The sequence below is a fragment of the Gouania willdenowi genome, chromosome 13 (assembly GCF_900634775.1).
Source record: "Gouania willdenowi chromosome 13, fGouWil2.1, whole genome shotgun sequence".
NCBI classification, from domain to species: Eukaryota; Metazoa; Chordata; class Actinopteri; order Blenniiformes; family Gobiesocidae; genus Gouania; species Gouania willdenowi.
In genome coordinates, this window is record NC_041056.1 from 41,320,225 (window position 1) to 41,337,762 (window position 17,538).

At 38.0% G+C, this 17,538-nt stretch overlaps 1 protein-coding gene across 2 annotated transcripts in view; it reads left to right on the plus strand.

Moving 5' to 3' along the window:
* The window catches only part of LOC114475075 (SPRY domain-containing SOCS box protein 4-like), a 52,345-nt gene that overhangs the window by 17,332 nt on the left and 17,475 nt on the right, over positions 1-17,538 (plus strand). Inside the window, exons 1-2 of one of the 2 annotated variants that reach the window (XM_028465784.1) lie at positions 10,721-10,806; positions 16,386-17,247. In XM_028465784.1, coding sequence (XP_028321585.1) covers positions 16,545-17,247 — 703 coding nt within the window. In that variant the 5' untranslated portion in view covers positions 10,721-10,806; positions 16,386-16,544. Of the gene's footprint in view, positions 1-10,720; positions 10,807-16,385; positions 17,248-17,538 lie in introns of those variants that run through there. The other variant, XM_028465783.1, reaches the window with a different exon arrangement.

Here is a 17,538-nt window from a genome sequence, read left to right on the forward strand (position 1 = left end):
GGCCCTTTAAACCAGCCATTTTAAAAATGGTATAAATCTGTGACATTGTCCCAAACATGCAAGTCATATATCCTTTTCAGAAGGTGAAGTCTGTCATATCGCCTCGTTACGTCAGATTATGCTTAATAATTAAATTGTCCATTTCTCTACAGGGCTCTACACTAACTTATCAACTTTTTCAGTCGGTCGCACCAGGAACATTATTGAAATTAACAAAAGTAGAACGACACCAAGTAAAAAATATTTAACAAATAATAAAACAAAGGGATGTAGAACAAGAACAAAAATAGAGTGAGACATCTCATGAAAGATTTTGAAAGAAAACTTCATCCTTGTCCTGAAAATAACTTTGACAAAAGTTGGCCTGACTGAAGATATTTTATAACAGGATTGCGTATAAATAAATAATTAACTATTAAACACAAAAAGAAATCATGAATAATAGGACCATTCCAACAACACAACCCCAGAACACATAAATTAACCAGAGGAGTTATTCTTAGTGAGCCAGGCACAACAGTTCTAACACTGAGCAGGTGAAGATGATTAAAGCTGATCACGTTCTCATGGAGCGCTGCTGCGCTACACGAAACACGGACGGAGCTTTACAGGCACAGCAAAGTTAAACTGGCACTAAAGGTTCTGTAGTTAGGAGTCAGTGATGATTTGCCTTGTTTTAGAGGGTGTTTGTGGTGGTTTAAGATGAGTTTAATGCAGCCAGGATAGGAGGAGAGAGGGTGGTGCACCTAATAAGCGATCCCCGGAAACATTTACCCATAAAAAAACATTCTTTGCCCCACGGTAACAGCGTTTCATGCCGATTTTGTCCATTTCCGTGTTTAAATGTTTTTATTGGTGGATTCCTTGATTCCGTTAATGCACACGCCAAACCTCCGCAGCAGCGCGAGCGCGACACTGAATATTGCAGTTTCTCAAATGAGGGTACGCAATGGCACTACAGGGTAGTGATCAACCAATTCATCGGCATGCCGATTTAATCGGCCGATTTTTGCGTGTTTTACGTGTATCGGCATTTATGATGTCGCAAATGCGATTAATCATTCAGCCTTATTCAGTTCTAGCGGGTGCAACACATATTTAGACTCGGGAAGACCAGACCTTTCCTTTGATACCGCACTTGGCCCGATCCGAGTACTTTTAAAATCGGATTTCACTTATTAATATTGCATTTATCCATGGTTGAATCACATATATATATATATATATATATATATATATATATATATATATATATATATATATATATATATATATATATATATATATATATATATATATATATATGCGCGATTTTACATGAATTAGTGTGAACTTCTGAGTCTTTGTTGCAACAGATATGCAGCAAAACCAGCGGTGGTGGGGATTGAAAGACAGCACCTGTTGTGCTATAGAATGCACCCCCTTTGCAGGAGCACACACACACTGTAACCCTGGGATTCCACTGGATGTGCATCTGCTCCGAAACTGATCCGCTGTGTAACAGCAACGCAATCTGCTATCCTTCAATACCCATCGACATATATGTTATTCAACCATGGATAAATGCAATGTTTATATGTGAAACCCGATTTTAAAAGTACTTTGATCTGGTCCTCCCGAGTTTGAATATGTGCTTGGTTTTTGGGTTTAGTCCGAAGAGGCCCCGGGAGGTCGGTATTTTCCTCTGTCAGGGGTAACCTCCATCAAAGGATGAAATTATGATCCGCCTTGAACACGAGTATTTTATTTTGAAAATAATCATTCTTTGCTGTGTTGTGTTGTTTGCCCTTCTGGGCTACCGTAAATATCCCTCTAAAGATAAAGAGACCTTCTCTTTTCACTGAATACATTTAGTGTTTTTTTATTTTTACATTAGATATCATTTCTACCATCAGTCATTCCATAAGACCTTTGAATTATATGAGTTCTGACTGTAGGAACTAATGGATTTAGCGTTGTGGGGATGGGTGAAGTAGCTGTTTATTCTGTGGACAAGACACCCTGCATGTGCTGCTATTTCAGTCCAAGCTCCTCCAACGCGCAAACTCACCATTTCAAGGGAATGTTTTGTGATTAAAACAGAATTGGAAGCCGTCACCAGCTGTAGCCTTGCCGGAGGATTTCCCTCCTTGATAAATGAGTTTTTCTTCCCTTTAAAATGTCTAAAATATTCAAAGCTTCAGTTCAGCTTGATTTTCAGCCCCTTTGATGACGAGGAGGAGTCATTTCCTATCCTCTTCTGAGGCATTGGAAAGTGTGAGTATAGTGTCTGTGTGCATTAGTTGAAAATGTGCTGTTGTGGCTGGTGGCTAGACTTCTTCTTGCAAAAAAGTTTAAAGCTATTTAGAATATACAGTATTTATATATAGTGTATCCTAGGGCTGGGCGATATGGCATTTTATAAATACCGCGATATTTTTAGGCCATGTCACGATACACGATATATATCTCGATATTTTGCATTACCCTTGAATTAACACTTTGATGCACAAAATCACACCAGTATGATGATTCTATATGTCTACATTAAAACATTCTTGATCATACTGCATTAATATATGCCAATTTTAAACTTTCATGCAAAAAAGGGGATATCACAACTAAGTCAAAGTTGACATAACTGTATTTATTAAACAGTGAGTGGCTCAAACATAAAATTGTCAACAGAAAGTGCACGTTCTGTGCAAAATTGTCACAGAGACATTTCAAAACAAGACATTAGTGCAGGATGCAACTCACATGGCATTTCAAAACACAAAATTAAAGTGCACTTTTTGTACATAATGCCACTACAATATTTTAAAACAAATAGTGCCCTTTTGTGCATGTTGTCATTAAGATGACATTTCAAAACAACACTAAATTTAAGTGCACCTTTTGTGCATAATGCCACTAAGATATTTAAAAAAAATAAATAAATAAATTAAAAAAAAAAAAAAGTCAGCGAGTTTAACGGTATGGTCATTTTCAACACCGCACAGACTACAAGCTGCGATATATCGAGTATATTCGATATATCGCCCAGCCCTAGTGTATCCCTCACAAAATAAGGCAGACCATCATATGTTTGAGATTATTGGTGCATGTCTTATCCTTAAAACTCTGTTAAAATCTGTTAGTGATTTTTCTCAGAAGATGTCATAACACATTCAATATTACTGCGCGTCCCACATAATAGCTAATCGATATTAGAAAAGTATATTTCTGAGTCAGCCTTTTGACCTATACCAAGCAGTAGGGGTGTAAAGATGAATCCATTTAGATCGATTCATCGATTGTTTGATCAATTATTTAGTCAAATCGATCAAAAGTATAAACACCGATATCCTTCGTCATTTTGCCTTCCGCTTTTATTTTTTTGTTAAAACACCAAACATTAGTTGTGAGAATAAAGTGTTTTTTAAAGAATGTTTTTCATGTAAATGCCTTAAACAGTCAGGCAATGAAATTCTCTAAATGTATAAATATTGTGTTTTTATCCAGTAATATAAAAAAAAAAACAGATTATTGTTTCATATCAATCACAGGCCTCTAAATCGAATCAAATCAAAATTGTATCGTGGCGTGCTTTGTGACATCAACAAATGAATGAAATGAATCGTTGTTCTGATAATTGATATCGTATCATATCTTAATAAAACCGGTGATTTACATCCCTAACAAGCATGAGTAACTCATCACCTTCACCAATTCAACAAATAACTTTAGGCGGTAAAGTAAGACTCTCTCAAAATTTGACCCATAGAATGCAGGAAATAATATTTCAAAGGGTTATAAGTTTCAATATTTTTTGGAGGGGCGATGCCCCTGGCTACGCTGTCCCCCTACGCTGTGAGAAATTCCTGGTAAGAACCCAGTATTTAACATTTAAATAAATAAATAAAACTGAGGTTACAGTTAATAACCATGAACTTGCTTACATTTATTGCGATTATGATGATTGTTTTCACAATTACAATAAACAACTTCATTTTTTTACATTTACGAATTGCATGTGGGTCATTCTGTCATTTCAACAAATGGCCCACACATGTTGGCCTAAAAAAAATCTGGATTTTTTTTTTTACCAATTATTCCCTAATTATTGAATAGACTCACTGTAAATTATTAGTTTGGATGAATACTTTATACTGTTTGAGATTAGGACAATTTATTGAGGGGGTATGTGTCGATTTTTGTCTTTATTTTTTTTCCATTTTCAGCTTCCATGCTAAGTCTCATAAAGAAAATAAGAGTAACCTTTATACTATGCTTTACACGATCTGGATTTTTGGGCCGATCAATGAGTTTAAAAAAACGATCACTGATCATATGAATTCAGGTTGTTTTTTTTTAGGTACCGACCGAATTCCTTCGGTACTACCTGATACAGATTCACAGAAAATCAAACGATTTTCAGAGTATCGATATGATCTGTGATACCTATGAATCGATTTTTAACTGCCTTACGATTAATCGTTAATCCCTATGTGTTATCAAATTCAAGTTACTTTTTGTAGCCTTTCAAATACATTTAACTAAAAAAAATCTTCTTTATATAACATTGTGTTCATGTAAACTGAGATGTGTAAGAATTTGAAGATGTAAGATACTGTTTTATTTCTAGATGTCAATTCATATCCCCCCCGCTCAAAGGAATAAAGGGTCTGACCAAATTCTGTGCTGGTGCGACGAACTGAGAAAGTTAGTCGCACCAGTGCCACCCCTAGAAAAGTTAGTGTAGAGCCCTGAAAGCAGACAACTCTTTTGCGCCGATGCTTCGTCTAACCAAAACAAAGATGGCGGCTTCGGAGAACAACTAAATGGTAAATGGACTTGATTTTATATAGCGCTTTATCCCCACACTGAAGCAGTCTCAAAGCGCTTTACATATCAGCTCATTCACCCATTCACTCTCACATTCACACACCAGTGGGACAGGACTGCCATGCAAGGTGCTAGTCGACCACTGGGAGCAACTTTGGGTTCAGTGTCTTGCCCAAGGACACTTCGACACATAGTCAGGTACTGGGATCAAACCCCCAACCTCTCGATCAGAAGACGACCCACTACCACCTGAGCCACGGTCGCCCTGCCAAGCGATTGGCTCCTCCGAGTTTCAAAAGTGCAAGGCAGTGAAGGAACGCATGTTTGTCGAAGGTAGCTGTTCCCCGTAACCCTCGTCCCCCGTCCCGGGTGTGACCAGACGGCAGCGCGTTGACCTGACAAGGAGGAAACACCCACCGTGACATCAGCAGCAGCAGCCGCACAAGAAAAAAAAACACACACACACATTTTCTGTCTTAGCATTTTGAGTTTAAGAAAAATGTGAGTGGCAGAGTATTACTTTAGGTTGTTATTTTCATGTGAATGAAGAATTAAAGGATGGACTTTTTTCAGTAAGCTAGTTCTGTGTTTTCAACATAGATATTAAATTATGTTGGTTCAGAAAGGACACCATGACAGGCTCTCACTGCCTTCTTATTTTTTATTGAATGTTACCTCTGACTCTGAATGCATTATCTTGTACTTTTATATTATTTGAATTTTATTTTGGAATTTTGAGTTGAAGAGCAATAAACGTATATTGTAATGATAAGGAATTCATTTCTTTCTTTCTTTTTCATTTTAGATATGTAAATCAACGTGTGTAAATTACTTTTAGTCAATTAATGGTGAGATAATTGAATTGAACTGGAAAAATGAATTGTTAGATTAATTGATGCATCGAAAAAATAATTCCTAGATTAATTGTTTAAAAAATGAATGTTTATCCCAGCCCTCGTGGAGCTGTATTACCATTATAGTAATACATAACAATTAACAAAATACATACTTTCCACATAGGGAAGTTAAATGTGGTATAGTAATATCACATTTACCTTTCCTATGTGCTGTAGTTCCTGAGATATTGGAAGCTGAAAATAGAAAAAAATAAGAACATGAGAAATTCAACACATACCCCCCTCACTACTCTTTACATTTATTTACCTTTTACCTAGTTGACCTCCATCGTTTGACTCTAATGTGCACTAAGGACACTTCATTTCCCAGTAAGTCTTAAAACTAGCTCTGTAGCTTTAAGTAGAGCTACATGTGGGCAGAGTGAGAGGAAATATGTGGCCAGGAGTGAGATGCATTGGAACCAGTGTGTGTGTATGCGTGTGTGTGTGTGTGTAAGCCATGTAAGCCACCCTTCTGTTAAGTCCCTGTCAACACAACCAGGGCCTGGATCAGTTGGATGTGTCATTGCCTCTCTTTGTTTTTCTTCATGACTTTCTCATTTTCCTTCAACTTTACAGTTAAACAGCACACTGTGTTGGTGTATCACATGCAGTTAGAGTAAAATAAATGTATGTTTGTGGTTGTAGTGTAGTAAAATGTAAAAGGTTTAAGTGGTATGAAGACTCACCAGGCTGATACAGACCTCACTGCTAATAATATAGAGGCTTCCATTTCTGAAGAAACAAGTATGCACTGGAATCACAGCGGTTTTGTGAGATTAGTCGTCCAGCTACTCTTGAAAATCTACATGTAAATACTCAAGGTTGTAGCCAGTTTAGTTCCCTACACCAGGGTCTAATTTCCATCCCCTGTTGGCTTATTTTGTATTAAAATACTCGTTTTAGGAGTTGCTGCTTTTGCCACCACTAAGAACAGCATTAAAGCTCAGTTAGATGGATTTCTGAGTGCATTCTAAAACCTATCTATATTAACATGCTTTGTTAACACTTAGCAGCGTTAATAGCTGCTATCTTATTAGCCTTGGGTCACCTGTAGTTTCAGCTAACTAGCTAATGTTAATGTAACAGTTTGTTTTATCAAGATCCCCATTAGCTGTGGTAACGCTCTTATAGCTGAAGGACAATACAAACAATATAAGAAAACTTACCCAGCAGTTCTGGAGCAGGTAGAGAGTCCAGTTGCAGCTAATTACAATTACTGAGCCTTTAATAAATAAGCTCGTAAAATGTAACCTTCCTCCTGTGTTAGCTTTCTGTTAACATCTCATATGAAAACGGGTCCTAAATCAGCTGTAAAATACACTAAAAACAAATATCTATCATCTAATTTCTTTCCTATCTATTGGTTACCTTGTTAGGCTTCATAATCAATAAAAATATAGGTTTTAATATTTTTTTTTAAATAGTAAAATGTGTGAAAGCTTTATGTGAAACGCATTTTAATAATTAACTACATATGTGTAGAACTGTACATAGAACTGTAACATGGTTCCCCATTTTTATCTGAACTCAATTACAATTTCATTACTATTACGAGAGCAACAGAATTTTAAAATTGCAATTATATTTAATTACGCCACAATTGTAATTAACTATCAATTACATGATTACATTTATAATTGACCGCAACCCTGTGTTCCATATCGCGCAGCCATACCCCTTGACCTATAGGAGACGAGCCTAAGTTTATTAGATTTAGTTTTAGTTGTAAATGTTTTATCTGTCCACATAAAGTTGTTCCTGTCTCTCGTTTTTAAATCCAAGTTGTTCTGAACGTGGTTTGTTTTCTGGCTCTGTGTCCTCCTCCTCTCAGCCTGTGTTGGATCACTGCTGCGTCTTTAATGCCGCCCGCTGCCTGTTGATCATTGAAACAGTGTGAAACTGTTGGCAGCAGTGTGTAGAGACAAACCTTTGGAAATGACAAATCCAACAGAAACCCACTGGTGAACAGCTCTACCAAAGCTCTGAACACACACTTTCTCCTTCACTTCCCCTCTTTGTGCCAGTCGTCTCTTTTTATAATTACTAGTGCAGTACCCGTAGGAAGTATATCTTTCTATAGAAAAGTGGGAGGTTGAGTAGATTTTTTATGGATGGTTTACATGGGAGCTTAAATACCTTTTTAATTCAGTTAAATCCTCTTTAAATTGACCTTGTAAACACTTAATTCCTAGAATTGAACTTAAATCCGAATAACCCTTTTCACACTCTGGAACTGCGCATGCGCGACCTGGGAGGGGTGTCATAGGTCGAGGGGGATATAAACGTAAACAAGCTCGTTCACTCTGTTGATATTTCCAACCTAACAGCTTTTGTAATTTTATTTCAGAGATCGTTAGTGTTTTAATAGTGTTTACATTATACTGTACATATTCGGACTCAAGGAGGTGACCCGGGTTTACACACACATACACGCAGACGGCGCTCCGGGCCCCCGTGGCACATCCACCTGGGACAGGCTGCACCCGGCACGGACACTGTCCGCCCTCTGCCCCGCTGCCCAAAGAGTGATTGGGTCTGGTGCGCCCACGAAACATTCCACAGCTTTCACAGGATCAAAAAATGTCCCCATTTGCTTCATATGCTTGTTTGAAGCGAAGCCCCGCCCACCAGCGACACATCCAACTGGGTGAGTTTCACTGCTGGCTGAAGTGAAGAGCTGCGCTCCGTTTTTTCCTCTCATAAACATAAACCACCAGTGAAAAAATCCAGTGTTATTAGCGGCTAATGCTATGCTAGCTCTGTGCCGACTCTCAAAGTCTGACGTCATCGTCAACAAAGACTCTGATTGGCTTTCGTCATGCGAAACAGTTGCAAGAGTTCAATATTTTCAACTCTTGCGGATGTGCGAATATGACAAAAAATTGGGAGTGGGCTCGCACGGCCAACACTCTTGATGCGCGGATCAGACCGCACCGCTGCACAGGAAAGATTTTGTATCTGGGACGCATCTATCCATTGACTTTGTATGTAATCGCTACACATTTTGTGACGCATCCGTTGTGAACGCAGTATAACCCGGCCCACTGTGCTGCGTGACAAAGGCTCAATCCACAGTGATGACGTTGTGAGTTCTAAAATTTCATAAAATTATCTGCCCCCGGTGGACAATTTTATGAAATAATTTATTCACGGTATCATTGCAGTCCAAAGAAATCAGACGTTGCACACCTTTGAACCAAGCAGCAGCCATGTTGAAAGTTTCAGGTCAATCTGAGCCTCATTCGCAGATATATTTAAGGAACACACACACAGATTTCTTGTTTTATAGATATATAGATTCTGCTGAGACGGCTCCAAACAAACACCAGTACTTTATTACTTTAGTACTTTTCTCAGTGTTCACTAGTGGAGCTTCTTTCTCTGCTAACAGTCACTCTTATTCATTAGTACTTCCTCTGTTGTTGTGTATAGACTCGGGCTATTTCCTGGCTCCAATTAAAGTAAGTACATGATTTGTTTTTAGGAGATTATAAAATACATGGATAAAAATTATGATAATGACCGAAATAACTGCAAATTATTAGTCTATTGCATTTATGGGTATAAATGTGTACCAACCTCACTGAAATTAAAGCATTGCAATTGAATAAATTAATATAGCGCTTTAAAGAATACATCAATTAAAAATATTTATTCTAACAATGCACAATAAAATAAAAACAAAATAAAAAAGGAAATGTTTAACTTGACCCCACACATACATTAGAGGAATTGGGTGAGACTTTTGTTGTGTCCAAAATCTGTTAATCGCATCTTTTTAAATTGTGATTTTTAGTGTAAAAAATAGCTTTCCTGCAGCCTGAGCGTATGGATTCGAGATAGAGAAGCTCTGTGGAGCTCAGCCTCGTCTCCAGGGTGTGTCTGAAGAGCAGGAAGTCATTTAGACAAATGCTCTTATTATCGACCGTAGTACAACCTGAGCTCATAACACAATGTCAAATCCTCCATTTGTTTTACGAAGCAGAAAATAAGGATGTCTCCTCATCATTAAACCTGCTCCGTCTCATTTTGTTTCCGAAAAGGTTTCACATTACACACAGTGAGTAATACTCTATGGAGTCTGTCCTTTATATAGCATTTTTTTTATTGTGCTTTCTCTAAAACGTCTCAATTCTCGGCTTACGTCTTAGTTTGAGGTGATGAGTGTTTTTGTTGCAATCGATGCCCAGAATGATGGTCCATCAGCAGGAGCAATGATATCATTTAGAGAAGTGCACTAACGCTTTAGTAAGAAAGTAGGAAACGTGATGTAATCAGGGTTCTCACCAGACATCTTTCACAGCATTGGGGGATTGCATGGTTTAGAAATTTAGTGAAGTTGGGTTTTTTTGTTGTTTAGTTCCACTCTTACTTTAAAGTTAAAAGTTATTTATTGAATTAGTGAAGTTGATGATCTAGTGAGTTAGTCATACTCATATATATATATATATATATATATATATATATATATATATATATATATATATACATACTAGAGATGTAACAATTAATCGTAAGGCAGTTAAAAATCAATTCATAGGTATCACGATTCACATCGATACTGTGAAAATTGAATCACAGTACTTTTTTTAGGGCGCTATCCAGAAGTGTTGGCGGTGGGCAGAATCTGCTATTTTTGGTCACGTTAACCCCTTTTATTTCTGATAAAAACAAGGATTTTCCATCTTTAAGATGACTATAATAATAGTGAACCTCCAGATAACAGTGGATATTATTCAGATGAATAAATAAATGTGGTTATCACAGATTCATAGAACAATGGACCATCATTTTACTGACTTTCCTGTGTGAGAGTTAGTGGTTTCTTTCTGTTCATTCTGTTCTTTCTGTTCTGCTTGGGAAAGACTGAACGTGTGCTCCGCTCTGCCCAGCAGCTGTTTTCCTGTCTGAGCTGTGAACTGGAGCCAAGCTGTGTTTTCCCCATCCTCACGTCACACGCAGGAACTCACTGACTCACTGACACACACACACACACTGTGTGTGTGTGTGTGTGCGTGTGTGCGCGCTGCTTGTTGACTGTGCACTGACCTAAACACGGCTGTGTGAGAGCTGGCTGACTGTTGGTAGACCTGCTTTCATGGTAAGACGTCTGTTTAGTTCTGACCTTTGAAACCAACGGGATACTCTTTTTCATGTGTACTGCTCATTGGTGAGGACGCAGGAGGCACATTTTCAAACCTTTTCAACTTCTTTCAACCTTTTCAACTTCTTTCAACCTTTTCAACCCATTTCAACCTTTTTCAACTCTAGCAAATGCTAGGTTAGTGTTAATGCTAATTCTATTGTTAGGTTAATCTTAACGCTAGGTTAATGCTAACACTCGGCTGATGTTAACACTAAATTAATGTTGATGCTAAGATAATAATTGCTAATGCAGTGCGATGCAGGCCAGCACCTGCATCCTCACTTGAGTTTTCTTCAGGAAATGCAAATATTCTGGTTGTTTTTGTTTTAAGGTAAGGTCAGAGCCTCCAGGACTTTCAATCAAAGTTTAGCCTCGTAAGGATAGCATTTATTTTCTTACGTTAAATTTTTTTTTTAATCAGTCTTGTGCAGTGCCCGTTGGAATTATGTATTGCTTTAGAAAAGTGGGAGGTTCAGTAGCTTTTTCATGGATGGCCAAATGAGGTTGTGTTTGAAGGTGGGACGTCAGGGACATTTAGGTTTGTTGTGAAATGTGTCGAGTGATAACTATTGTTTTCATATATTTTGGCTTTTAGCCAGGACACTGGAATCAGAATGGATGGAGTTCAACATCCTCCAGTTTGTTGTTCTCGCGGATCCGGATCCTCGGACCGAAACAGACTCGGTCCGGATTCGTTTAGTGTCATTAATCTACAACAGTCAGTTTAGATGCACACAGATAATTTAATAATGGTATCATTGCAGACCAAACAAATCCAACATTGACACGCTTGAACTAAGCAGCAGCAGCCATGTTGAAACTCTCAGGTCTGTCTGATCCTGGTCTGCAAAGATAGATTGAGGAACACTAGGACACACACACAGAGAGATTCATTGCTTTTATTGAAAGATGTATTTGTAGTTGTATTTTGTGTAGAATTTTTTTTGTATATTTTTCTATAATTCTGTGTATTTTTGTTGTTGTTTTTGTGTCTTGTGAATTCATTTGTTGTTATGTTTGTTGTGTTGTGTCTGCTATGGACTGTGTAGTCAGAGATTTTGACCCCATTTTGGGTCGCCTGGAATTTTAATGGTTCTTTGAAATGTTTAGTAATTAATTAGTTGATTTTATTTTTCAAATACACTGATAAATATATTGTTTGAATGATCTTTTAAATTATTTTCTTAACAAAAACACAGCAACACAGTCTCAAACAACTGTATTCTATACTTTCACACACATATATATATATATATATATATATATCACTTGTATAAAACATCTATGCTGGCACGACTTGTCACTAATCCTGGCAATACTCAGTATTTGTAACACAGTATAACAAACATAATCGGAAAGTAATTCCAGAAGAAAAAAGATGTCTTCCAGTATTTTTGTGATAACGAAATGAGGTCATGATACAAAAAGGTTGGGCACCACTGTTCTAGTTTTCAGCAGAAAATCACGTGTAAATTCCTGATATAGTCCCAAAACATGCATGTGAGGCATTTCTGTGTCAGTTTTGGCCAAGTTAAAAATAAGAGAGAACGAGAGAGAAAAAACAGTTTTTTTCTGTCCTTCTCTCTGATCACTGAAAATCACATATAACCTGTATTGGCCATTCCTCTTTCCCTCAGTCATCACTTCTCTTCTCATTCTCATTATATAACTTCTTGTGCTGCCATTCCTTACACTTTAACAATAAAACACTTATTCCATCTTTTCCACTTGTGTTTTTTTTAAACTAGCTGCTTCTACTGTAATTTTGTCCTGTAGAGGCTAGGGATGTAACGATTAATCGTAAGGCAGTTAAAAATCAATTCATATGTATCACAATTGACATCGATACTTTGAATATATATATATATATATATATATATATATATTCTTCTCTCGTCTTTGTTTCTGGCCGCCTTCTACTCTTAAACATGTTAATAAATGATTCCTTACCCCTTTAGCACCGAAAGAATATCTGTAATATCACGTGAAAATCTGTAAAAGTCACATTTTTTTATTAGCTCTGTCTGCTAGCATAGCATCTCTTCTTCACTGCTAGAATTTCTGCATGTCAACCGACCACTGGGTTACCAGCGCCCTCTGCTGGTCCAAGCAAATATCTGACGTAAATCAGTCCAATGGCAATTTTTTTTTTTTTTTTTAAAGTCCAATTGTTAAGGCACAAAATACATTTTCAGTTGCAAATAACTATTATGCAGTTTTGCATTGTTTACTGTAGAACCAGAATTTAAATTAATAGCCTTCTTCTTCATTTGTATTATTCCTTTATTTATTTCATTCAAGATTTATTTTTAGTTAAATTGCATTGTTTTGAATAGTTTATCAAGGGATTCTTTTGACAATTAAATATAAAAGGAAAATAGTACAGTATTTTCTAAAATAAATAAATCGTGAGAGAATCGTATCGTGAATCGAATCGTATCGGGAGTTGAGTGAATCGTTACACCCCTAGTAGAGGCAGATTTTATTGTTTCCATTGTCTCCACGGACAGACAATAATGTGACAGGATTGTTTTTCTGCATGTCGTGATGATCTTCTTCTTGGCCTTCACTTTATATACTAAACTCCTGCTCAGTCATAAAGCAGCAGAGGCACATGTTTTTACAAATGCTGGGCTGTACATTTAATTCTAAGATGAGCTTATTACAAGTAAATTTGTGTGCATTTTTTGAAGTAAAAGGCAAACAATGATGTCCAACATTGGGCATCGACTCTTCTGTTCTCTGTCCTCTTGTCCTGATTTTCTCTTACTACGATGTTACACAATCCACATCCAAATCGTCCCCAATGCCCCTTGAGGATCAGGACCGCTTGTACTTTAGTTGGAAGAAACATGCAGAGCAGAGCCCCATCCTGACCAATAGGGGAGTGTACAGGACCCCACACAGGAAATGCTACCAAACGACTAAAGCCTAAAATAAATGTATGAAATGTTTATGATAATAATTCAGCAGTTGTTCTTTTCCATCAAAGCAATTTGTTTGAGGAAAACTGTCATGTGTAGCAGCAGTAGAACTATTCTGGGCTTTGAGTTTTATTATTGAAGGGGACATTATTTGTCCAACAGGTTTCTGTTAGAATCCAACCAACAGCAGGCTCCACCTGTTGGTAAATACCATCTGCTCAGCAGTGGGACTTTCACTTCACCACTGCTTTTTACGCCTTCTGAATACCTTCCTGAGAGGAACAAAAATCTAACATTCTGTGCAGAAATATCATAATTCCTAAAATCTTTTCGGTGATACAGGGTTGGGCTCAATTACATTTTTCAATTGCAATTACGTCTTCAAATATCCATGTTGAATTACAACTCCATTATGATTACAGTGACCAGCATTTTTTCCAGTTACAACTAAAATTACAATTATTATTTTACCTCTGAAAGTCAATTACAATTACAATCTCAATTACTAGAGTCCAATTGCAATTAATCACAATTACTGAGCCTTTATTAGTCCATAAAACATAACCTTGTGTTAGCTTTCTGTTAGAATCTCTAATGATAACATGTTTTAAATCAGTAAAATACACTAAAAAATATTCTGTCATCTAATTTCTATTAAAAATATTGGTATTTATGTTTTTGGTGTGGGCGTCTGAGCCTTTTTTCTGTCAGTATCCCCCTAGATTTCAATTCATTCTAAAAAAAAAAGATAAAATGATACTCAAGAGAAGTGACAGGTAGTGGGAAAACTTGATATGAAACGTGTGTGTGTGTGTGTGTGTGTGTGTGCGTGTGTGCGTGTGTGCGTGTGTGCGTGTGTGCGTGTGTGCGTGTGTGCGTGTGTGCGTGCGTGTGTGCGTGTGTGCGTGTGTGCGCGTGTGCGCGTGCGCGCGTGCGCGCGTGCGTGCGCCATAGAACCGTAACAAGGTTCCCCAGTTTTGCATTTATTTAAATTGTAGTTTTTATGAAATTTTCAAGCCAAAGATTTGAACTAATTTACCTTTCAATTATGCTTAGAACAGCAACAGATGTTTTCATTTACACCATAATTTTAATTATCAAATATGCAATTACATCGACATTTTTAACTTTTCCTGTTTCTTTTAGAGCAACCAAAAGCAGCACAAGTTGTCATTTTGACTGGAAAAGCTGCTAAATTTTCTAAAAAGCTGATAAATGATCTATAAATCAGGCTGAATGTTTCACTCCAATAGAAAACAATGGGATGTTTACAGGCAGTGGGGCCGTGTGACATCATCAATCATGTGATTTCAAGATGGAGGAACACAGGCTCTAAAACTATAAAAGCTAATTAAATAAATATAGTGCATAATGACATGTTTTTTTGGGGGGGGGTTTTGTTAGACATAGATCTTCTATTAAGTAAATTTCAAAAGTTTTAGGCCAAACATGTAAAAACGCTGCAGGATCCCTTTAATTACTTTTGACATAATCCAGCTGAAAGTCAAACTAATTAATAAATGCTGGTGCGAGTCTCTTTGGTAACAGTGCACACTGTAAAAGGTTAAGTTAGTTCTTCCCTGCTTTATAAGTTACTGAATAAACAGGTCAGTAATGCCTCCTTAGTTCCAGTTTACATCTGATCTGTAGATGAAATATGATTCATCCTTGTTAGTATTGCAGTATTTAATATTATGCTGTCAGAATAGAAACGTAAACCGACAGTGGACTTTTAACTTTAGAATATTAAAGTTTGGATTAGATGCCAAAGTCTTAAAGTTTAGTTTAACTACCACAGCCAGCTGCTACTGCCTACAGCTTTATTAATGGCTTACGGTGGTTGCTTGTTAAGTTTTATTCCTGTGCTGAGGCAAAGCTTTTAACACACTCAGCAGTTGTATACTAAAGCTAACTGTGTCTCCTCTTTGGTTTCCTTCCTGTTTGCTTCTTTTGTTTATGAGCAACAACATGCTATCAAGTTGCTTTACTTTAAGGCTACAATGATTAGTTGACATAATTGATAATGTCGACTACAAAAATTTGTCAACGTGTATTTTATAGTGTCAACGCATCATTTTATCTTGTAAATAAATGATAAAATCCATCCCGCAGCCGCTTCCTGCTTTCTTTCAGCTGTAGTACCTTACAGTGCTAGTGTTAATGGGACTAGGGGTACCCTACTAACTTTGTACAAGTAAACAGTGAAGAAGAAGAATGGCAGAGAGGGAAAACACTGAAGAAGCTTCGAAAGTTTCTAAAGTTTCAGAACCTCTCACCGAAAACAAACCGGTGAAAAACTTTAAGTTCAGCTCTCAGTCATTAAAGCACAACGGGGATACACGGAGGGAGTTTGAGAGGGACGAGCGCACATTCTTATAAGGTAGGAGGAGCCAGGATTGTCAGGAGGAGGAGTTTCTGTTATGTTTAGAGCTGACTTTTTACAAAATGTGGAAAAACAAGGGAGAGAGGAAGCAGAACTTTTTAAATTGTGGCCCTCTGAATAATGCTTAAGGAATGTACTGGATATCATATAATTTTGTCATAATACCGCCCCTTTAAGATGTTTCAGATTTCTGATGGTTTTGTCCATTCTTTTTCTTTGTGGTTTAGGTGTGTGCGTTCCCCTGGCTAAAGACGGTGCATCTCCACGTGCCTCCTTCCACCCAGACTTGCAGTGTTGCTGCTGTGCCCATGAGGTAACGTCCAGACCCTGTGGCCCCTCATCACCATCCTCGGTCCATCCATTTCCCCCCCCCTGCCCTTCCAGCCATGGGCCAGAAGATCTCTGGCAGCATCAAGTCAGTAGACGTACGTGGGGAGCCGTCGTACCAGCCCGTGCGCCGGGAACTACGGGGACCTGATTTCTGTCGGCCCCCTAGATTGGATTTACTATTGGACATGCCAGCGGCTAGCGCAGAGACTCAGCTTCGTCACGCATGGAACCCAGACGACCGGTCGCTGAATGTGTTTGTCAAAGAGGACGATAAGCTGACATTCCACAGACACCCTGTAGCTCAGAGCACGGACTGTATCCGCGGTAAGGTGGGCTACACCCGGGGCCTCAACGTGTGGAGGATCCACTGGCCGGCCAGACAAAGAGGAACCCACGCCGTGGTTGGTGTAGGCACGGCTGAAGCACCATTACACTCAGTGGGCTACACGGCCTTGGTGGGCTCGGACTCTGAGTCCTGGGGCTGGGACCTAGGTCGGAACAAACTCTACCACGACGGAAAGAACCGGCCCCTTTCTGGGCCTCCGTACCCCAGCTTCCTAGAGCCTGACGAGTCGTTTGTACTTCCAGACTGTATGACGGTGATACTGGACATGGATGAGGGAACGCTGAGCTTTATGGTGGATGGACAGTATCTGGGAGTAGCTTTCAGGGGACTGAAGGGCCGCAGACTGTATCCAATGGTCAGTGCTGTGTGGGGCCACTGTGAGGTGTCCATACGCTACATTAATGGACTGGATCGTAAGTACACACACACTCAGACAGTGCTGTGTGATATGGAGAACATTTTATATATACACAATATAGTATTTTTTTCCCTAAAATTACAAGAAATGTATTCTTGTGTTGCAGAGGCTCAATAAATATTACAAATAAAAAGAATAAACACTAAAGAGCGGAATAAAAATGTACATAATTAAGTAGAAGACTGTTAATTAAATAAAAGTGCACACATTACAGTAGAAGAAAAAGATAAATAATAATAAAAATGTACAAATATAATACAGATATTTATAACAATCAAAGCTGTCT